Here is a 22,413-nt window from a genome sequence, read left to right as displayed (position 1 = left end):
CGAGATCTCTTGCGTATAATTCAGTCATTTTGACGGATCCCGATGATAAATCCACAGGTAGCCCAATTGACATAATATATGCAAACTATTGAAATAACATATTTAATTTTCTGTGAACATTTCCCAAATATACGGCCAACTACGTTTTTTTAATCTAATGAAAAAATTTGTGTGAGAGAATATTTTTTCATCAGATTGTGCGCTGAGGACTCTGGGAGAATATCTTCCTCGACCCCCTCCCTCTACGTTTCAATTTATTCAGTAAGAGCCTGGATCCAAACATTATCGTATTAATAATGTGGCAAGGCTTGTACAGTATGTCCAAAAAAACTCCACCAAAAATTACACTAAAGATCACTATATTTAAACTATTTTAAGAATATATTTTCTTTGGTGTGTAGTTAAGTTTACATTTGGATAGAAATCGTTGTTTTTTGGCAAGTTTTTGAGATAAAATGTGGCACGAGGCGAGACGAGTTGAGAAGCAGATTCGAGGTATGATGGTGAACTTCAAGAAAAGAGCTGAGAGAAGACGAGCTTTTTACAGCAGAATGGTGAGATATTCTTGTTTTTTTTTGGGTAGTATTTGGTTATTTATAAAATTTGTGTAAGAATTGAAATCAATGGAAGTTAATGTTCAAGCTTAAATCTTCTTGTATTATTCATTTGTTGTTGATCAAAGATCATTACTTACTTAAGGATTGAAGCTTGATTTCCTTTGAAGTACCCACTCAACCTTCAAATCTTATTCAATGATACCTTGTTCAAAATAATTTCTGGGCTGATTTTCCAAGTGCATAAGTCTGCTTATGAGTGCATTTATGATATTACCACATTTTTCATTGCTATTAAAATATGTTCCATTTGATATGAAAGTATAAAAATATAAGAAAGATACACACAGGCCTAAAGTTTTTCAGAGGCAAGTGATTTAGTGTGCCTGGCATTGATCCGCTCCCGACTTACAATGCACATGTATTAGCCCAGATGTTGTTTGAGGGTTGGATCAGTGAGCCATGCCCTGACTTTGATCGACCCAGATATTGTCTCAGAGCAAATACTACATAATATGTATGAATTTCAAGGTTGAAGTTTTTAAAGGAACTTTGAAAAGCTACATGGGAATGACTTTATGATTGAACATAGAAGTTCTAATGTCAATTAACCTATAACAATCTGTCACAAGAAGATAGGTAAACTAACTATCTTACTAAATTTGCTTAATAGAAACAAGATCCAGTGCAGTTATTGAGACTTTATGGACACAAATGTAAAATCCACATTGATCACCAAGTGGCAACAGCAGCAGAGCACAGCTCTGTGATGTAAGTACCACTACATGTACAGAGTACCGGTAAATTTCATAATTATTATGTACATGTATTATACAAATGGAATATGGCAGACATACAATCAATCAATCAATCAATCAATCCTTTATTTGATAAAGCAGGTTAATATTACATATATTGCAGATAACAATAAATGCATCAGCAACCGAAGGCTGATGTGGACCTGTATGACATAACGCAACCAATCACAATGCAGGGAATCACTGTGAATTCAGTCATGTTTCACTGCACTCATGTTCTACAAGTCAATAGCCCATGAGCTAGGATGAATGGGCTATTGACTCGTAGACCATAAGGGCAAGAGAGCTAAATTGCAATTTATCATCAATAAAAGGACTGACGCACACAAAAATGTTGTCATTTTGTTAATTGGCAGTGATTGCTTGTTCCAAGTCTTTCACTCCTTTTTCACAAGGTTTATGACTTGAACACATTGAGTAGCTCATAGTCTAATTCAATGTTCATGGTCCAGGAAGGAATAATTATCTCCCCCTGAAATTAACTAAATTATTTACTTTATTTAGGATGCCTTGGCAAGGACATGCTGATAACATGATTGACAGGTAATCATTATCTCTCTTGTTGATGACTAAGGTTTTATGATTTATGCCAAATTATGTACTGTAGGTTTGCTGTGGATCCAAAGGTTTAGGTCACTTGTTCAAGCCCTGTGGACACCATATGTGAATTGAGTTTGTTTGAATGTGTTGTTCTCTCCTATGCTACGAGGGTTTTCTCCGGGTTCTCCGGTTTCCTCCCTAAAAACCAGCATGTGAGTTTAGCGTTGTGTGCATTGAATATTGAATGCAGTGGAAGTAGGTGTGAGTATAAGTGGGCCAAAGTGGAAACCAACCATTAACACTGTACTTACTTTTTTCTTTAAAAAAAGAAAGATTACATGTATGTTTTCATTTAAACAGGTGTTTAGTTTATAACATTTATGTTACTATTTTACCTTTGCCTATTAATATATTTAGACACAAAATTTTTTTATGAACAGGTTTGATGGTCGTGCTCATCTTGATATCATTAATGAAAATTCATCAGAAGAGGTGATTGCAGGGTAAGCATAATACAGTATTAAGGATAATACTTGGCTGTGTGGAGATACAGTTTTCTTTGAGTGCTGAGGTGATAATTATCTTACCAGTGAGCTCAGCACATGAGTGAGATCAGAAATTCTCAACAAATGAAGATGTATATATTCATGTGTGAATTGCATTCTTAAGCAATGGCCATGAAGTCAGAAATTGTATTCCTTCATAAATATTAATATAATTGTACAGTGTAATTATGTTTATCATATTGAAGTATTAAAACCAGTATTTGACCTTCTTCTAGCCCTCTGATGGAAACAGATCCTGAACAAAATCGTTTAAATTATGAAAGATATAGGACTCTGGTCATGATAGATCACAGTGGAGGTATAAAAATTAATATTATTGATAATATTACATACACACAAGTATATTTGGCTACGCCTCGTGGATCCACATTACTTTGACAATGTGACGACGCAATTTATCGTCAATAGGAGGACAATAAGACACATAATCAGGCAACAATGTAGACTGGGGGGTGTGTCTGTTACATACCAATTCTGGGTTCATCTTTGTTGTGATTGGTAGATGTTGTATTGATTGATGACGAGTGGTACATGACAGACACACCATCCAATTTGCAAATGAAAATAGATCAAAGCTTAAGGGTCCCTCCAAAAAATCACATCAAGTTGTCAGGAATCAACTCAGATGGACATGTGTGTGATATCATTCTCAAATCAACCCCCCCCCCCCCCCCCCCCCCACCAGGCCTAGTATATTGTTTTTATACATAAATAACATCGTGATGATAGTTTAATTGTAAGACTTTTTAAATTAATAACAGACTGCAATTTTCGATATTAAACCTATGAACATAGTAATTCAGGTTGTCTGTTATAACTTGGGTTTTTCACTGCCGCCAGGCAAAAATATTGTGATCAGGGACCAGTCATTATTCGTTTTTTATTGTGCATATGCCATGTTTAGTTTTTTTTTTGCCCCCCCCCCCCCCAACCCCCACCCCCATAGTTTCAGGAGGCACAATTTGTCCTACCCCCCTTCTTCCCTGCCCAAAAATTGAAGGCCCACCCACTATTTTAACCATTCCCCCTCCCCTCTTTAAATAATGACCAGTCCCTAATGTTGTTAGTGGAAAAGCAAATTTCATTCTGCAGCTTGCTTCTACTGAGTTCATATAATATTGAAAACTACTATATATGATGAGGCATACACCATAAAGCATTTTGCTTTTTATCCTCTAGCATCAGAAGAGGAGTACATGCAGCAGCTAGAAGTGGAAGAAATGTTTCCTAAAAAGGATGAAAACAAAGACAAAGACAAGAAAGAAAAGTGGGTAGATGTGCTTCATTTTTTATTTTTTTTTTTTGCTTTTTTCTCAGCTCTCTCTCTCTCTCTCTCTTTTTTTTTACTCTTTCTTTTGTGATTTTTTATGATCATGTGTGTTTTTTTATTAGTGAACTGGGAGAGAATAGACCTCTCAGTGTAATGGCCGGTTTCCCATTTCAGACTACATGTCTTCTCTGGAGGATAAATTATGATTCTTTGTTTGAGTTGTATCTATATTTAGGTAACTTCTCATGTACAACCATTAAACAAAGAAATGATACTCTAGGGAATGACATGTGGTCTGAAATGAGAGAAATATGCAATACTTGTCTGATAAACTTGTAGTCCTTTTTTGATGTCTATAGTTGGTTAGGGATAGGGCCGCCATTAGAATGGTCATCCAAGCTATGTGCAGGTCTAACCATTTGCAGATGTAATTACAAGGGCAGCACCTTTTCCTCAGCTATTATTTTTAAAACCCTAAGTGCTAGTCTTCTCCAGCAAGAACTCAAACCACCACCTCACACACAACAACCCAATGCTCTTGCACATTGACCTAAGCAGCAGTTCAATTATGAATGGGTACTAAAATTAGTATTGTGTTTGTGTGTGAATATAGAAGTATTGCAAAGGCATCTATTGGGTACACATATGACGACAGCCCTGCTGCATCAGGAACAGCCGAAGAAGGAGATAGTGATGACAGTGAAAGTGACAGTGAAAGCATTCCCAGTGACATAGGTATGTTTAAGATATGAGAGAAGACCTGTGCTTATTAACAAAACTTGTATACCAAGAAACAAGAAGAACAATAGTGAAATTTCATGTTTACCAACAAAGTGGTGTTAATATGCCAACCATTTTCACAAATGCTTGTTACAAGTTGCTTTGTGTCACCAGTCAATCAATCTCTAGTCGGCACATGAATACATGTAGCAAAGTCTTATGTCACATTAAGTAGCAATATATTAGATCCTTTTTTAGCTTGGGTGTGATACTTTCCTAGTTAAGTCCAAGTGCCATTCCCTAGAGTATTATTTCTTTGTTTACTTTGCGAACACGCTAACAGGACCACGTGATCAAAGTTAACTAATCATGGCATAGAGAGAAAAAATAGGAATTAAAGATAAGTCAAACCTGAACCAATCAGGAGCAAGCAATGAAACCTAATTATCTGAAAAATGTTATCAGCAACCGTGGGAATGAGTGACTGTGATTGGCTGAGGTCAATATGATAATAATTTTGCTTTCTCTTGATTGGCTATGTAAGGCCAATTTTATCTTAGATTTTATTCAACTGGTGCTGGTTAGTGAGTCAGAACAGTAGCAGTAGAAATAAGTATCATTTTGTTGAGAGCAAAAGCAGTAATATGATCAATACATTTTGACTTTTTCTAGATGTGACAGTAGATGTGGATGAGCTGACGAAGCAAGAAGTATGTGTAAAAGAACTGAAGAACTGTGAATAGGATTAAACCCAACTTGCCAAATTGAATATTTCAGTAAGGCATGCCCTGACTAGATCAGCCCACAAGTGGTTATAATCCACATTCAGGGTTTGATCTGTAAGTTAGCCATGCCCTGACATAGATCAAACCAGAGGTTGTTTCAGGGTTTGATTTGTGATCCGTGCCCTGAATTTGACCTGCCTAGAGGTTGTTTCATTGGTGTGCTGTGTGTGTTAGTCCTGCCCTGACTTAGATCAGTACAGAGGTTATTTTAGGCTTTGATCTATGAGTTAGCTATGCCCTGACTTAGATCAGCCCAGAGGTTGTTTCAGGGTTCTATCTGTGAGTTAGCCATGCCTTGACTTAGATTAGCCCAGAGGTTGTTTCAGGGTTCAATCTGTGAATTACTTGTGCCCTGACTTACATCAACCAAGAGGTCTTTTAAGGGGTTCAACACAATTTCATTGATAACCTGTTGTTTTTGTTTCCAGATAAAAGATTTAGATTCTCTTGCTATGAATTATGGCATGGCTCCAGCACAATACTGCAGGTGTGTACTAGTCCTACCACCACAACCTTTAGTATAGTGCCAATTTAGCACTGATAAATTTGTAAAACTGAGACTGGACCACCATTTTACATGGTCATCCGAGCCACAGCGAACATTTAACCATTTGCAGATGTTTCTAGAGCAAAGGCAGCACTTTCTGCTCATATATTTTAAGACCCTAGAAGTGTTGGTCTGGCCAAGGCTTGCACCTGACCTCTCGCACAATAGTTTGGTCCCAAATGAATTGAGCCAACTGGGAGGTGGTTAAAATGACTTATCCAAGATCTAGGGTCACCGTAACTTGGTGGATTTGGGTACCTTTTTATCCTCACTATGATACCCATTGTCTGGAAGAATTATATTCGTTCTCCTTCGTATTCTTGCCTAACTTTGTGTTTAAATGATATCGTTACATTGCTTTAGGAAACTAAAGGTTGATAAAGTTGAAGCTGAAGAACAAAAAAGGATCCGAGAACAAGAAGAAGAAAGAGCTTTGATGGGGGTATGTATTTGTGCCCCTGTTCCATTTATACATGTATTGCGTGACCAACAGACATCTACTGACAGACCATTAGATATTTAATTTGACGGAAGCCAAATAGACCTATATGTCTTGAACTATGGCTGTTGTGTGGGTCAAGTACTTATGCAAATTACTCTGTAATTAAATTGCCGTATGTATTTACTTGTTGCTCATTTATGATACAGGGCCGACGGTCACGCAGGGACAGACGATCGATACGTGAAAGACAACGTAATCAACGTGTCCAGAACTCACCTCCAAGGTTTGAATATATTCTTCCCTACTCCTATTTCTCCCTTTTTTCCCTCTTGGCCCTCTTCTCCCCTTTTTCCCATTTCCGTCCTTTTCGTCATTTTTCTCACTTCTCCCCTTTCTCCCCCTTCTAGCCATTTTTCTCACTTCTCCCCTTTCTCCCCCTTCTAGCCATTTTTCTCACTTCTCCCCTTTCGCCCTTCTTTCCTCCTCCCTTTTCTCCCTCTTGGTCCTCCTTTCCCCTTCACTAATTGACGTTGTTCCTGCTACAAATGCAAAATACGAATACGCTTTGGTTTTCCCTTCCTACACATTTGTCAGTATCAGATAGACCCTTCCATGTATTATTAGCATACCATCATTCCTCCTCCAGCCTCCCATTTTTTCTTATACATAGCCCGCCCTGTGTTTCTCGAGATTCCTGGGGCTCAGAACTTAAGTCTATAGGAATAGGTGAACGAATAATGCACTCATAACTTGACTACTGTTTTATTGTTTACAGCTACGCTCGACGGTCAAGTCCAACCTATGAACCATACAGGTAATAAGCAATGCCGTATTTACTCGATAAACCGCCTTGGCGCTCTTTAAACTTTTAGTTTGTCCAAGGGGGGGAGGGGAGGGTGCTCTTTAAATATCATAACATTTGTAAGTGATAACAAGCATAAAATAAGCATGCGCTAAATGTAATTCGCCGCATTGTCGTGAATAAATGCGGCGCATCGAGGGCGGCCGCCTTGGATGACCACGTTAATGGCGGTCCCGTCTATAATTCACTAGAGACGTAAAGCTACGTTTACACTGGCGATTTTTGTGGCAATTTTCGGAAATATGAAATCTTTTGTCTCATCCTTCAAAAGAGACATTCGTCTAGGAAAATCTTGGTATCCTGAAAAAAACTTTACAAGTAAATTATTTACCATTATTTATTATGGACAATATCGCGAAAAAATCGCAGCAAAAATCGCCGCAAAAATCGCTAGTGTAAACGGGGCTTAAAATAAGACCATGAGTTTATCAGTTGAATTACTCTCAAGTGCTATCCTCTATGAACACTTCATTCATTTATTGTTTTTTATTTAAGATATCACCTCAACACTCCAAGATCAAATTCGTATCTCAGCGCGGCCATGTAATATCCTCTATGTATAGTCTCATATCGATAAACATTTCAATTCTTCTTCAGATCTCGATCTAGTTCAAGCTCATCGTCTCGTTCCTGCTCACCAGAGAATGCTGGCGAAGTACAGTTCATTACTGAATTCGGAGCATCGAATACCCAATCACCGACCAAGCCAGACAACAGTGGTGATAGTCGTACGAGTACCAGCTCCTCCCGGTCGGTCTATATCCCTTGCTATGTATTCACTTGAAGATTATCAAGGCATTCTGTCATCCCTTGGGGTGTAAAACGTACTTGAACTGCGGGTTTTTCTTATCTACTTTTTTTTAGTCTCAATCTCTTCTGTAAGATAGCTTTATGTTTAGAGTGCAAATGCTTAATCCACGGGAGGAAATGTTTCTATTTAGGAAAAATTACAACTAGAAATTAAGTTTGGCATAGCGCTAGTGCACTCGCCTCTCACCTTTGGGTTGGCTTCCTGGAATTTCTCTCCCTTGATTCGAGAAGTTTTCTCCTGGTTTGACGGTTTTCCTCCCTCCGTCGAAACCTAACAAATTCAATTCCAATTCGATCTGTGAGTTAGCCGTGCCCCTGATTTTGATCAACACAAAGGTTGTTTCACGTTTCGATCTGTGAGTTAGCCGTGCCCCTGACTTTGATCAACCCGGCTGTTTCAGGGTTCGAAAATAATTAGTTATGTATAACTGTTTCATGGATTTAGTGTTTGCACTCTACTCTTCTACTGCTATAGACTCCTTGCATGTGACTTCAAAGGAGTTCAATTTGGAGGACAAAAGAAAAGGATTTCAATCTCCTGAAAATTGGAAACCTATTGTTGTGTCCTACAAATTGAGGCGCATTCCGACGTGCTGCAACTATTGAGTTATCTAGGGTATTCCATGTCTAAGGTTTTCCATGGCCCGCTGTGGCACGGTGTACAGCCGCTTTTCGAACCCCCTCCCCTGAGGAAAAAACCTGGGCTTCTTTGCACAAATCAGAAGGAAAAAAAAATTTTTTTACATGGTTTCAAGGCTAAATTCGATATTGACAAATGATCTAATTATTTAAAGCCACAAGACAAAACTTCTCGATGTTTTTCCGAGTTTTTTTAAAATCGTATTTTATTTTATTTTTAATCTTCTCGTTTTTTATCTTGACTTTTAAAAGATAATTAAGAGCGACTGTCCACTAATATCGAGCAATGTGCGGCAACAGCAAAAAATCGATTTTCTTTATTTTTGGTCCAGAGTTAGGTATTAGTGAGTAAGTAAACGTGGTGGGTTTTATTTCTTCAAAAAAAATGTTATCGCTGAGAAAAATCGAAAAAACGGTCCGTCCGATATAGGGCCCAAGACGGCACGAAATGAAAGCCATTTTAGGGGTCTCTTTAACGTTATCCTGTAAAGTCGCAACACATTTTCCAGCCTTTTTAAATTGAGATATTCGTTCTTCAACTATTCTTGAACATTTTCATGCAATTTTAGGCTCATGGGTTTATTTATTATTTTTTTAGAGGTCCGTCAAACTCGCTATAATTTGAGTCTGCAAAAACTTCGCTCCGGCACACAAATTCAAAAAATAAATTCTACATGTGGTATAATTCAGAATCTTTCAAAACTTCGGATTCTAAGCAAGTTAATATGGATCTTAAAAGTTCCATCAAAATTAGTTTGGGGAAATTTCCACAGCGGTCCAAACAAGCGAGTGAATAATGCTGGTTTTTAGAAGAAACCGCCCCGTGACTTGAAAACATTGTGTTTGGAGCCTTCGAAATTAGGACGAAAATCAGTCTATAATTTTGCTAAAACGGACAGGTTTTAATTTCCAACGACTTTCTTAGTGTTTCTTTGAGTTAACTTCAAAATATCAAAGCTTAAGAATCGAGTTTTCCTTTTATTTACTTTGAGTAAGAACTACCCAGTTTCTAATTAGCATAGTGCTTTCAACGAGTAGATTTCAAAATATGTTTTTTGGTCTGAAAACACTCCTACAATTCGACTAATGTCAAAGCAATGTTACAGAAAGACGTTTCCTACTTGCTTTACATGTTTTCTTGCTAATTCTGTACAGTTTTACTTCCATTTTCAGAATTAGTTGTGATACGTTTATCGGAACTTGGGATCAGTACTATTGATTGCGTGACCTAACGTCCCGTGGGGGAAGGGGGGCGGGGGGTGAAAAGCTGAATGTAGCGGGCTTCCAGGTTTTGATACGAGGGAAGTCTCGAATCATTTCTTATTTTCTCGATTTGCGAAGCAATAACAAACTGGCTCCTTGCTGGCCTGACAACTATATTGAACAAAAATGTACCAAAGGATTTTACTGTAGTTACTTAACTACCTCGCTGATACCTGAGGCTAATTTCTAATTTGAAGATCTTGCTTACGTGAATCATGGCAAAAGATAAACCCAAGAATGGGAAACATTAAGAAAAAATACTGAAATTGTCAATTCCTACTTGTCATGATGTGCTCATAAATACCTGGACAAGCGTTCAACCACGTGACATGGGAAAATGACGTTTACTAGCACTTCCTAATAAAGCGGCTTTCGTTCATGAGGGATTAGGAATGGAAGTCAGCTGTTCATTTAAGAAAATCGTAGGCGGAAATTGCGGTTATGATCCCAGAGATCGAAACAAGAAGATGGTCGTGATACCACTTAGTTCATGTGAATTGGATATATCCGGGCATAAGAAAGCTTTTGGTATACAGGATGTCGATTCTGAGGTTGAACTACTTTTGGCTCGAGCTTCGATATTCTCGGTTCCAGACAATATTGCAGAGTTGACAATTTGTCCAGGTCATCGTTCATTGTTAGGTATAGGCTGGCGCAGAAGTTCCCAGTGCTGCCGAGTTCCTCAGGAGCTGTCAAGGCATGGCGAAAAGAAAGCAAAATGGCCCAAAGCTGATCGCGGGATCGGCAAAGAAAAATCGAATACTATCTTGCAGATGACGGGTGTCTTTGTTCCCGTAGGTTCAGGTTAGTATATATGTTACTCTTTTTGTGTACTAAGGAATGAAATAAAGCCAATTCAGTATGAAAATAAATGTATTTCCCGCTAAATTGCATGCTGCAATAGCTGCATGTGAAAATTCAAGCAATGTCAAATGAAGACGTTAACTTGACGCCATAAAGTCTGATATACTGAAATCATGCCATGTGAATATTTCATTGTTATACAGCAATATGCCGGGAATGCAGGGTCCTTCTAGACGATTACACTGTTCAAGCAAAGATGAAGTGTATGTCCTTGGTGAGTCGATGTCTTTCGTAGCATTAAATAAAGGCGTGGTTTTAGCACATATCCTGAGGGTCTGGTCCAGGGGTGGCGAGGGAATGCATTACTAGTGTTTATGTCAGAAAACATTTTAGACTGGCAACGGCATTGGTTACCCTGTAAGAATTACTCCCCTTAAAACATTCTGGATCCGCCCCTTCTATTAAATGATTATAACTCCCTATGCGTTTTCTTGTCTTTCAGGAAATAAAATTAACTTTTCATATGTATGTACTTGTATTTTATAGGAGACTGACAAAGAGGTAACAATGAATACCCCAACCGCCCACAGCACCCCGTTGACTGCAAAAAGTACCGGTCAACCACATCTAAACCCAGTAACACCTGGTGGGAGCCTTTTTTTGCCCTCTGATGATAGCAGCTGGGAGGAATCATCTGGAAATCCTTTACAAGAACTGAATAGCTTTTTGCGTTCCAGAGATGTCAGTCCAGTCAGACACACCCTAACTACGCCTTGGTCTAATGCTAGTGACAGGACCAAGCGATATTATACACGCAAAGCATACCAAGGAGTAACAGCCGTTCTTGAAGAAATTGCCCCGTGTGATGCTGATTTTCTCTGGCAGTCAGTCTCTTCTTCGACAGCCCTTTGCCAGCGGTTTTCTGATGATGTAGCAAACTTTAAAGACATGGATACCATTCTTTTGGATGCGCTGACCGAATGTTACAATACTGCAGGTAGTTGGGGTACTCGAAGACAAATTCTCTCTATCATGGCGGACAAGGTCAGTCTAAACAATCTTCGTAAATGGATTCCAGATCTTACAAAGTATCGATATACTGAGGCCAAACGTCACTGCCTACTTTACGGAAGAGGAGAACCTGTCCCACTGTCACCTCAGTCAAGAATTTCCGTGTCAACAAGCAAGATCGACCACTTTATTAACTTCGTTACCAGTCCACACATCATCCAGGACTTACCTTTTGGAGAGAAAACCATAAAATTATCTTCTGATCAGCTAGTCAAGGTCCCAAACGTAATTCGTACGATCATTCCCGAAAGGGTAATTCAACAGTACCAGGAATTCTGTCGGGAGTCAGCCTTTACGCCCTTGAGTCGCAGTACTTTGCTTCGTATCCTTATGGTCTGTCCTGCTTCTTTAAGAACTTCGCTTCAGGGTTTGGACTACATAAGTTCGACAGGTGCAGAGGCATTTGACGATCTAGAAAGCGTTACAGAAATACTAGGAGACATCGGTTTAGGAATGGCCTGGGCAAAACAACAACAAGATCGCCTTAAAGCAGGAAAACGCTACCTGAAAACTGACTACAAGGTAACCGCTATAACATCACATTACGGTACAAAGACCGCGTAGGCCGATTAGGGAGTCTCTCCGCAGTCAAAGCAGATGTTTTAAAATAGCGCAATTCACGCGGATTCACGTACTTAGAGTAACCTTACACACAATACTGAAACTCTAATATAGCGGACCTTCGCTGTCCAGTACAAATAAAATCAACAACAGAGAATCAAAGCTAGAGCATTAAAGATAAACCAAACATCCCCTCGGTTAGTTTTATTTAAAGGCTAATTTAAATTAATTCAGTGATGGATATTTTTAAATATAAATTGCAGGTGCACATATCTGAGAGTTCGACGGTGGCTGATCATTGTAGGCGGTATGCCTTGAGTGACCCTGGTGATTCAGATTATCAGTCAGAGTGTAATCACCAGCACGATAGCTCATGTGATCGGTGTACTATGCTAACCGACACCGTCATGTGCATAGAGGAAGCTTTAAAAGAGCAGTCGGGAAATCTCTCTGAAGATACAAAGGAAGAGCTGACTTTCCGTGTGCGACAGGCCAAAACAAACATTGGAGCATGGAAATCACATCTTCTGCGCTATGTTAACCAAGATGAGGCTAGAGTAGACATCTTAGAAGTCCTCGATGAGACGTCCGTTTTTCTAACCCAAGACTGGGCCATGAAATTCATTCCAAGAAAGTTTAGAGAGAGTCAGAAAGACTGGTTTGCCAAACGTGGCATGTCTTGGCACATCACAGTAGCGACTAAACGAGGCAAAGATGGTCAATTAGAAATGTTAACATTTGTTCACATCTTTGAGTCATGTAGTCAGGAATACGTCGTCATTCTGGCTATAATGTCAGATGTCATTGAAAGGCTTAAAGTCATCATGCCCAAACTACGCTCAGTTTTTTACCGTCAGGACAACGCTGGATGCTATCGCAACGGTCCGAACATTTTTTATGCAAAGTTATTAGGCCATTGTCATGGTGTTGCAATCAAGCGCATGGACTTCTCAGATCCACAGGGAGGAAAGGGAGCCTGTGATAGAAAGGCTGCTACCATCAAGTCCCATATGAGAATCCACCTCAATGAAGGCAATGATATCATTTCTCATGAGCACATGAAAAAAGCAATCTTATCGTCAGGCGGAGTTCCTGCTGTGGGCGTCATCCTCTCTGGATCCCCCGTCATCCCAGATATGCCAACATTGAAACTGGATGGTGTCAGTCAAGTATCTAATGTAGAGTATTGTGAAGATGGGATTCGTATCTGGAAGGCATACAAAATTGGACCAGGTAAACTTCTATCATCCAAAGATCTACAACTACCTACCGACTCACAGATACCATCCCTGACGTTGATTGAAACCAGCGATAGTCAATTTACACAGATCAAATCTAAAACTCCCAAATCCGTTGAATCAGTAATAACGACCACAGAGAAAACACTCAGTGCTCCATCAGAAGCTAGAGAGCCAAGTGCACTGTTTACCTGTCCTGAAGAAGGGTGTACGATGACGTTCTTGAGACATTCTTCCCTTGAACAGCATCTAGATTGTGGAAAACACCATTTTGCTTTGGAGCGGGAGACCATTTTTGACAAAGCGACACTTTGTTACGCAGAAAAATTAGAAGGACAGTTCATTGGGATCCCCCATTTAGATGCGAGCTACAGAAGAACGACAGCACAAAACAAGAAAGAAACCTTGCCAATGGGATGGGCCCTAAGATCTTCACTAGGAGGTAAAAAAAGATTCTCCCAAAAGCAGAAAGACTACCTTTTGAAGAAATTCCAGATAGGAGAAACTACTGGACAGAAAGCAAATTCCTTGTCAGTTGCTAGAGCCATGATGACAGCAAAGGACATCAACGGCAATCGACTGTTCAACAGCGACGAATTCTTGACAAGCAAGCAGATTACCAGTCTTTTTTCACGCGTAGCTAAAAAGAAGAAGCTTCCGAGTCCAGATCCAAAGGAAGATGTCGATGATTATACTGCTGACGAACTGGAAAACGCCATTCATCAATATGAGATTGAAGAATTCGCAGCCAAGGCAAAAAGCGAACTGTCCGTAAAGCACCCACTGGTTTTCGACACATATAACATTTGTGATTTGGCATCAAAGTCAAAACTGGAGACTTTTGCCATCGCAATGTTGAAGCAAATATGCCTCCATTTTGGTATTGACACCACAGATGTTCAAGTCAAGCGCAAGAAGCCATATACAGACAAGATTATGGCCCTTTATGCAAACTGCGAATGTCAGGTTTAATGGCAGAAAGTCGCACCGATTCGGTTTAAAGCTCATATGTAGAACTCAAAAGTTAAGTCTTTCTGACTGAAACGCCTTTTCGTTGATTTTACCTGAGCGCAAGTACAAAAATAAATCAAAAACTAAAACTAAAAAAAAAAGGCAACAAAAAAGAAAAAAAAGGAAAACAAAAGAAAAAAAAAGAAACGCTTGTCCAGGTATTTATGAGCACATCATGACAAGTAGGAATTGACAATTTCAGTATTTTTTCTTAATGTTTCCCATTCTTGGGTTTATCTTTTGCCATGATTCACGTAAGCAAGATCTTCAAATTAGAAATTAGCCTCAGGTATCAGCGAGGTAGTTAAGTAACTACAGTAAAATCCTTTGGTACATTTTTGTTCAATATAGTTGTCAGGCCAGCAAGGAGCCAGTTTGTTATTGCTTCGCAAATCGAGAAAATAAGAAATGATTCGAGACTTCCCTCGTATCAAAACCTGGAAGCCCGCTACATTCAGCTTTTCACCCCCCGCCCCCCTTCCCCCACGGGACGTTAGGTCACGCAATCAATAGTACTGATCCCAAGTTCCGATAAACGTATCACAACTAATTCTGAAAATGGAAGTAAAACTGTACAGAATTAGCAAGAAAACATGTAAAGCAAGTAGGAAACGTCTTTCTGTAACATTGCTTTGACATTAGTCGAATTGTAGGAGTGTTTTCAGACCAAAAAACATATTTTGAAATCTACTCGTTGAAAGCACTATGCTAATTAGAAACTGGGTAGTTCTTACTCAAAGTAAATAAAAGGAAAACTCGATTCTTAAGCTTTGATATTTTGAAGTTAACTCAAAGAAACACTAAGAAAGTCGTTGGAAATTAAAACCTGTCCGTTTTAGCAAAATTATAGACTGATTTTCGTCCTAATTTCGAAGGCTCCAAACACAATGTTTTCAAGTCACGGGGCGGTTTCTTCTAAAAACCAGCATTATTCACTCGCTTGTTTGGACCGCTGTGGAAATTTCCCCAAACTAATTTTGATGGAACTTTTAAGATCCATATTAACTTGCTTAGAATCCGAAGTTTTGAAAGATTCTGAATTATACCACATGTAGAATTTATTTTTTGAATTTGTGTGCCGGAGCGAAGTTTTTGCAGACTCAAATTATAGCGAGTTTGACGGACCTCTAAAAAAATAATAAATAAACCCATGAGCCTAAAATTGCATGAAAATGTTCAAGAATAGTTGAAGAACGAATATCTCAATTTAAAAAGGCTGGAAAATGTGTTGCGACTTTACAGGATAACGTTAAAGAGACCCCTAAAATGGCTTTCATTTCGTGCCGTCTTGGGCCCTATATCGGACGGACCGTTTTTTCGATTTTTCTCAGCGATAACATTTTTTTTGAAGAAATAAAACCCACCACGTTTACTTACTCACTAATACCTAACTCTGGACCAAAAATAAAGAAAATCGATTTTTTCACTGTTGCCGCCGATTCTTGATTTGGCTCGATATTAGTGGACAGTCGCTCTTAAGGGTTTTAAAAAACGTTAGACTTCAATAGAGGTTTTATAGGATGACGAACGAAAGTCGAAGCAAAATTGCCAGGACTTGAGAAAAAGCATTTCAGCTTAAGCAACATATTTTCACATTTTTTAGTCTACTATCGGTTCCCTTACTTTGAGATTAACCTTTTCTCAAGTCACGTGATCTTGTAAGACCTCTTAAGACCCATTCAGCTTGCTTCTAGTTGTGATGGCCTCAAATCAATAATTTGGTATCAATATATCTAAACTGATTTCATGATTCGGCAACCTCGACAACCTTAGATTCTGAGGCCCATCTATCAATCAAACTCAGAGGTTGAGGAAGAAACTGGGTCGAGTTGGCATTGCAGTGCATTGTGGGTTTTAGGGGACATTTCCAAGATGGCGTCTGTTTCGTCCCCGAATAGAGTCCCATGATGCACTGCAGTGCTAACTCGATCCAGTATTTTGCCCATCCTCAGAATGGCTGATAGTTGTGTGGGCCAAAAGAAGAAGAAAAGCACAAATCAAATTAACAACACTTATGAAGCTGAATGGGTTTTTGTTTTTGTAGCGCTTTTCTTTATTCTAATTTCTTTATTTCTTTTTTCTTTCCTCTCATAACTGTTCGTGTTATTGTCACCGCCCTTCGATGTGTCCTGCCATGTGTTCTGCTTGCTTATCTGGTGCAACTCGAACGATTTGTCAAACAACAAACACACATTGGAATATGCCCAAACCGGTATGTATTCCTACCATATTCGTTTTATATTTGTGTTGTAACGATTGTTTTTGGGTTGGCGGGTCTCCAAAATGTTCAAACCCTGCAGAGTCAAGGATAAAGATCGCAAAGAACGAGAACACGAAAGACGACGTAGACGGTCACGCGACCGAGATCGTTCGAGAAGAAGCAGATCACGTGATCGCCACCGATCACATGGTAGATCACGAAGCCGATCACGCGATAGGCGAGGCCGTAGCTCATCAAGTGAGAGTAGTAGGTCACGTGAACGCAGTAGGTCACGTGAACGCAGTAGATCACGTGACAGACACAGGCGGCGAAGCAGAAGCAGGAGCCGAAGTCGAAGTCGAAGCTATCGTGAAGAACGTGATCGTGATCGTGAAAAGTATCGTGGTCAAGGCCGTGTAAGCAAGGATTCAGAAAGAGCTAAAGACGCTGCAAAGGCATCTGCTAAATTAACAGGGTAAGTAATTAAGAATAAATATTTTAATTCTGCTTTAAAAAAAAATAGCAAAGTATTTTAATCTATATTGTGACCTTTGGGAGTGAACTTGACATGTTACTTGTATTATCTTGATATAAAATGAACTTGACATGATAATAGTCCTTTGCACAGTTCCCTGCGCCATCTTGAAAGGTAGCTCTGCCTTTACATCAAAGCGAGACGAACGGTAAGCTTGCAGTGATTGAAACCTTTTTTTAACACCTTTCCGCTCGCTTCGATGCAATGGCACGGCTACCTTTCAAGATGGTGCAGGGAACTGTGAAAGGGACTATTGTATTACCGGCTTTTGGTAAATCTTTACAAGTTAAAGCTGTTCGTGGAAAGTTAGTTCTTATTTTCCCCATCGTACTACGAGTAAGTTTGCATTTTTTTTTCAACTAATACGAAGAAGAATTCGCACAATGCAAACAACATTGAATTTTCAATGATTTTATTTGTAAACACGACGCGTCTACGAATTTTCCCGCCGAACTTCCGAGCATGCGCAAAGCATTTTTCACCCGTTTCCTTAGCGTTATTATTTATTTCTTCGCGCTTAAATCGAATTTTATGTGATTTTTGGCTTTAGAATGAGCAAGACTAAACAAGATTCAGACTCAAAGGACAAGGTCAGTGTGTATTTTAACCCTGGCCTCCTAGGGATTTATTTTTTTATTACTTCCCGAGAAACTTTAAAACCTCTTGTTTGACACTTATATCAACCTGAAATAAAATCAAGTTAAAGTCTCGTAAAATGAAATGAGGAAAAACGCCCACAAAATAAAGGGGGTTCCTATCATCATCATCATATTAGGTACTCCTAATATAGTACAATTAACGATTAATTGTAGTTTCCTCGACCAATCAGAATGGATTAAATTTGTTTAGTGTACTATAAGTATAGGAAATCGCACGATCTCGAGTACAATTCGGAATTTATAGTTACGAGTGATGTTTTGAAAGTTTTCAAAATTGGGCGAGTCTTTAGTCTTTCAAAACATCACGAGTATCAATTCTTAATTGTACGAGAAGATTGTGCGACTTCCAATACTTATAATTCACTCACCAAAATTGAGCAACTTAACTGGGAGTCTACAGAGTACAGTTAATAATTTAATTGTACTCCTCTTTTCCAATCAGAGTTTATTGTAAATTAGTTAACATAGGGTTAAAATGTTCTCCCCAGACCAAACTAACTCCACAGGAGCGAATGAAAAAAAGAATGCAAATGATGCTAAACAAACAATGTAAGTTCTATGTTCGTTTTTTTTTTTTTTTTTTTTTTTACTGTGCTTTTGCTTTGCTTTTTCTCCTTATTGTTTAGTTAATTTTGTTGTTGTTGTTGTTTTGTTATTGTAATTTATTTTTAATTTGTTGATTTGCTTGTTTCTTTTTTTATTTGTTTCACGGTTTTCACAAATTGATCCTTGCTCGACTCATAAAAAGGTCATGTTTTGTACAGGTGGAGACGAACTTTTTATAATGTACTTTAATTGTTTTAACTCTTGTTTCAGTAAAAAGTGACCGAAAAGAAGAAAGAAATAAGCGAGATGCCAAAGAACAAGAAAGATTGGTAATTATTATTTGTTTTGTACCCATTCGTTCGTCCGTCCGTCCGTCCGTCCGTCCGTCCGTCCGTTCATTCGTTCGTTCATTCGTTCGTTCATTCGTTCGTTCATTCGTTCGTCCGTCTCTCCGTCCATGGTCTATCCATCCTTCCATCCATTTCATTTCTTCATTTGTCCATCCATCTGTTTCATCCATACGTCCATCTCATTTATCCATTCATTCATTTATTCATCCATTCAACTGCCTCTTATATTCATTTTACTCATTCTATCCATTCATTCATTCGGGCCTATTTTTTAGGATCGTGAAGATGATCTGCGGCAGATGCAGCGAAAATGGAAAGACAAGTAAGCACGTAAAATATTTCCTCTCTATACCCTTATCTCGGTCGTATTCTTGATTGCATGTTACGTCATGTCGCGGCCATGTTGAAGCCATTTAACAAAAGATTACTCATTAGCATCCATTGTCAACAGCACCACGATGGCCGCCATATTTGTCTTTTGATTCTCTTGGGAATGCTTGCAACCCATCAATACCGTTTCTCGGATCGAGCTGTTATCATGTTATCATGAGCTGTTATCATCACTGCCTGCATGTTCGACGTATATGATTACATTTACATGGGATATAAAGGACTGTTTAATCCATTGTAGAGGTCGGCGCTCGCCTTCACCGAGAAGCTGGAGCTCCCACAGAAGAAGCCGCTCAAGGTCTCCTGATAGAAGGTACAGGAGGATGCACTTGAATTAATTTCTTCATATAGGTGTATGTGTAATATGAAGTACCTTGTTGAATGTGACATGTGATGTGGAGTACCTTGTGTTGCACATGCACACTTACAACACAAGGATAAGCAACACACACAGAGATGTGTATCTTATCTTCGCATTTTATAATGTTTTTATAAAATTTTGGTTAGCATAACATAATAGCACCTACCTAGCCCTACCCTGCCTTCCCCTGTCCCACCTTGCTCTGCCTCGCACTGCACTCGCACTCCAGCCAGCAATCCCTTGCCCTGTCCTGCCCTGTCTAGTTTCTGCCTAGTCATGCCTTTCCCTTCCCCACATTGCCCTGCACTGCCTTGCCATGCGCTGCCTTGGCCTGCCCCATTCCACCTTGCCTTGCCTTATTCTAACATGCCCTACCCCATCCCACCTTGCCTTGATCTACCCCATCCTACGTTGCCTTGCTCTGCCCTGCCCCACCTTGCCTTGCCCTGCCCTGCCCTGCCCTGCCCTGCCCTGCCCTGCCCTGCCCTGCCCTGCCCTGCCCTGCCCCACCTTGCCCTGCCCCACCTTGCCCTGCCCCACCTACTCTACCTTACCTTAACTTGCCCCATCCCACTTTGCCTTGCCCTGTCCTGCACTGCCCCAGCTTGCCTTCCCCAACCTGCCTCACCTTAAGATATTCTGCCCTGACCAGCTCTGCCTTGGTCCGCATTTTCTTTTCTCCTATTTAATCCTAACCACCCTGGTATTTTGTCTTTTTTAATTTACTAGTCGTCGTCGCAGTGATTCACCTCCTTCACCGCCCAGGAAAGGTAATTTGTGGATTGAAATATTTAATTCAGTCTAAAGTTTCCCTCAAAATTTTGCTTTTTTATCGTAGTTCTTTGATTGACGGTCGTCGAAATGCTAGTCGGCAAACGAGACATCCAACTCCGTGGTTCGCACTTCAACGACAATAGCATTAAAGTTTAAAACAATTTCTTAACACCACCTGTACAGATCATGAGTTTACATGTTTTAAACCTTTCTGTTCCTTCCTTTTTAGTTGCTGTGGTAGACTTTGAAGAGGAGACACAAGGAGAGGAAGTCATTCATTACGTTTATGAGAACAACTAGTATTCATTTGAATAATAAAAGTGTAAAACTCGAAAAGAAATGAATTAATAGGATAGCTCCTTTTCTGTATTTTACGGAACCAAATTTGCCTTCCTAAAGAGCAAAGATGACTGGTCCTCGCGGCCAATCGGATCACGGAGCTGAATTAAAGGTCGTTAAAAAAGCTCCCTGCGCCCTCTCTGGTCCTCAAATTCAATGCACAAAGGGACGGTTAGAGTTCAAATAGTAAACCCGCGATAAAGCATAAGTTAACAGTTTAAACCTGCTTTTAAAGTTAATGAAAACTAACTCTTTAAAACGTACACATTTTTCAAAGGTTTTCGGAGCCAAAGGAGATGGTGGGCTCTTTCCATTAAGTCGACCATTCCAAGAGGCCATTTTTTTAATGGTACGTGTCAGTTCTCATTAGTTTTGAGACCTCGGCTAACCAGATCTAAAGGACTGAGGCATACCATTTGAATACTGGCCACTCGTACTGGTGGGTTAGACCTAATGGAAAGCGCCCAGTCAACAGGTCTTGCCAAGAACGAAAGGAATTACGGTTAGATCTAAACACGTGTAATCGATGTCTTTTAGCTTCGTCGACTACAAACAACACTGGATATGTTTGGTGTGATTTTTGGTGTGAAATGTGATCGTCCCGGTGAGTGTAGTCCTGAGAAAGACTGTTGTTGGTGGTGACTGACGTTTCGACAACCTGAGCGGAAGTCATGTTCAGAGTCCAGTGAGAAAACGAGGACCATTTACTTCTTAACACTGGATATCTCAACACCATTCATTCCAGCTATTGTTAAATCTTGGAATAACCTAACTCCTTCAGCTCTGATAACCTTTTTTGAAATACATTGACCTCCGAGCCGAGCCTACGTACCTGACCAGCGTTCTGTGACAAACATGGTTTTTGCGCCTTGATGCTGACCAATCAGAAACACAGGCCTTTTTGTACATTATTGTGGCACCTGCTACGCAGGCTAAATGTTGGAGAATAAAATCAATACTCTTTCCTTACGTGCTTCAATTTTCCAAGCCTAACTCATAGTTCCGACTCAGACACCGTTGCAACAGTTTTTCTAGTAATCTTATCTTAAGATCTTGACCCACAAACAACTACACAGTATCTTTTTAAAAGAGTACTTCAAGGATTACGAGGAACTTTCTCTTATTTTTCTGAACATAAAACAATTTGAAGCAATTTTTGATTTATCTTCCGCAATCAGAGTACCAAATTCCGAGATATTCTATCTTATTCGTTGAGCTTGTTGCATAGCAACGGTAACCAAGGGGAGTCGGAAATGAATACTCGAGTTCATTTTTTCTCAGCTTTATATACCGCGTTTAGCTAACTTTTATCCGATTGTTCCGTAGTACGTACATTCTGTACTAAATGGGCCCAAACTCCACCATCAAGGCTAAGGCTATGAAAACGTTAACTCGAAATGGGAGTATTCTAATGTTTATATGTTCGGTGCAGAAACGTAAGATTTCAAAATCTGTCCACCTAGCAACATGACAACCTAGCTAGCAACGTGGTAACCTAGCAACATCGTAATGAACCTAGCAACGAAATATGTTGTTCCAATCAATAGTTGCACCCATAATATCATATTGCTGTCATGCAACTTGTTGTCCAAATTGATAGAGTTTGAGTTGTTTTGCGTCTCTTCGAAATCGCTAATTATTCTGTTGTCATGTCAACGAGGTAAAAAACCAACAGGGATTCGACCAGAATGCGTTTTCGCTTGTACGTGCGACAAGAGTATATGTATCGTATAGCGATACTTCATATGTGCCGTGCCT

The 22,413-nt window shown here is 39.5% G+C and overlaps 2 protein-coding genes across 3 annotated transcripts; both read left to right on the top strand.

Annotated features, from left to right (window-relative positions):
* The first annotated feature begins 293 nt into the window (after positions 1-293).
* LOC116301999 (CLK4-associating serine/arginine rich protein) lies at positions 294-21,622 on the top strand. Of its 2 annotated transcripts, XM_089036312.1 has the most exons (21): positions 294-554; positions 1,228-1,325; positions 1,877-1,915; positions 2,353-2,415; positions 2,694-2,776; positions 3,658-3,745; positions 4,362-4,483; positions 5,141-5,178; positions 5,682-5,740; positions 6,164-6,242; positions 6,449-6,525; positions 7,018-7,056; positions 7,702-7,854; positions 16,802-17,176; positions 17,787-17,826; positions 18,384-18,444; positions 18,712-18,770; positions 19,067-19,113; positions 19,423-19,494; positions 20,272-20,312; positions 20,546-21,622. In XM_089036312.1, the coding sequence occupies exons 1-21, from the start codon at positions 456-458 to the stop codon at positions 20,614-20,616; spliced, it is 1,803 nt and encodes a 600-aa protein (XP_088892438.1). In that variant the 5' UTR covers positions 294-455; the 3' UTR covers positions 20,617-21,622. The 2 variants fall into 2 exon arrangements, with proteins under 2 accessions (XP_088892438.1, XP_088892439.1); XM_089036313.1 differs by lacking the exons at positions 19,423-19,494; positions 20,272-20,312; positions 20,546-21,622 and adding an exon at positions 19,243-19,399.
* LOC148907274 (uncharacterized) lies at positions 7,890-14,637 on the top strand. Its single transcript, XM_089036311.1, has 4 exons — positions 7,890-10,620; positions 10,824-10,894; positions 11,167-12,213; positions 12,516-14,637. Exons 1-4 carry the CDS (start codon positions 10,209-10,211, stop codon positions 14,460-14,462), a joined length of 3,477 nt encoding a protein of 1,158 aa, XP_088892437.1. The 5' UTR covers positions 7,890-10,208; the 3' UTR covers positions 14,463-14,637.
* Positions 21,623-22,413: the final 791 nt, after the last annotated feature.

This window comes from Actinia tenebrosa, unplaced genomic scaffold, assembly GCF_029948245.1.
Source record: "Actinia tenebrosa isolate PJP-AT-01 unplaced genomic scaffold, QUT_ActTen_1.0 PGA_scaffold4__44_contigs__length_22323623, whole genome shotgun sequence".
NCBI classification, from domain to species: domain Eukaryota; kingdom Metazoa; phylum Cnidaria; class Anthozoa; order Actiniaria; family Actiniidae; genus Actinia; species Actinia tenebrosa.
The sequence above is the reverse complement of the archived record's forward strand: the minus strand, read 5'-3'. Positions and strand labels throughout refer to the sequence as shown.

Coding starts and splice junctions, on each gene's coding strand:
- LOC116301999 (XM_089036312.1), top strand. CDS start 456: ATGTGGCACGAGGCGAGACGAGTTGAGAAGCAGATTCGAGGTATGATG. Junction 3,746..4,361: donor GACAAAGACAAGAAAGAAAA/GTGGGTAGATGT, acceptor GTGTGAATATAG/AAGTATTGCAAAGGCATCTA. Junction 20,313..20,545: donor TCCTTCACCGCCCAGGAAAG/GTAATTTGTGGA, acceptor CTTCCTTTTTAG/TTGCTGTGGTAGACTTTGAA.
- LOC148907274 (XM_089036311.1), top strand. CDS start 10,209: ATGGAAGTCAGCTGTTCATTTAAGAAAATCGTAGGCGGAAATTGCGGT. Junction 10,621..10,823: donor CTTTGTTCCCGTAGGTTCAG/GTTAGTATATAT, acceptor ATTGTTATACAG/CAATATGCCGGGAATGCAGG. Junction 12,214..12,515: donor ACCTGAAAACTGACTACAAG/GTAACCGCTATA, acceptor TATAAATTGCAG/GTGCACATATCTGAGAGTTC.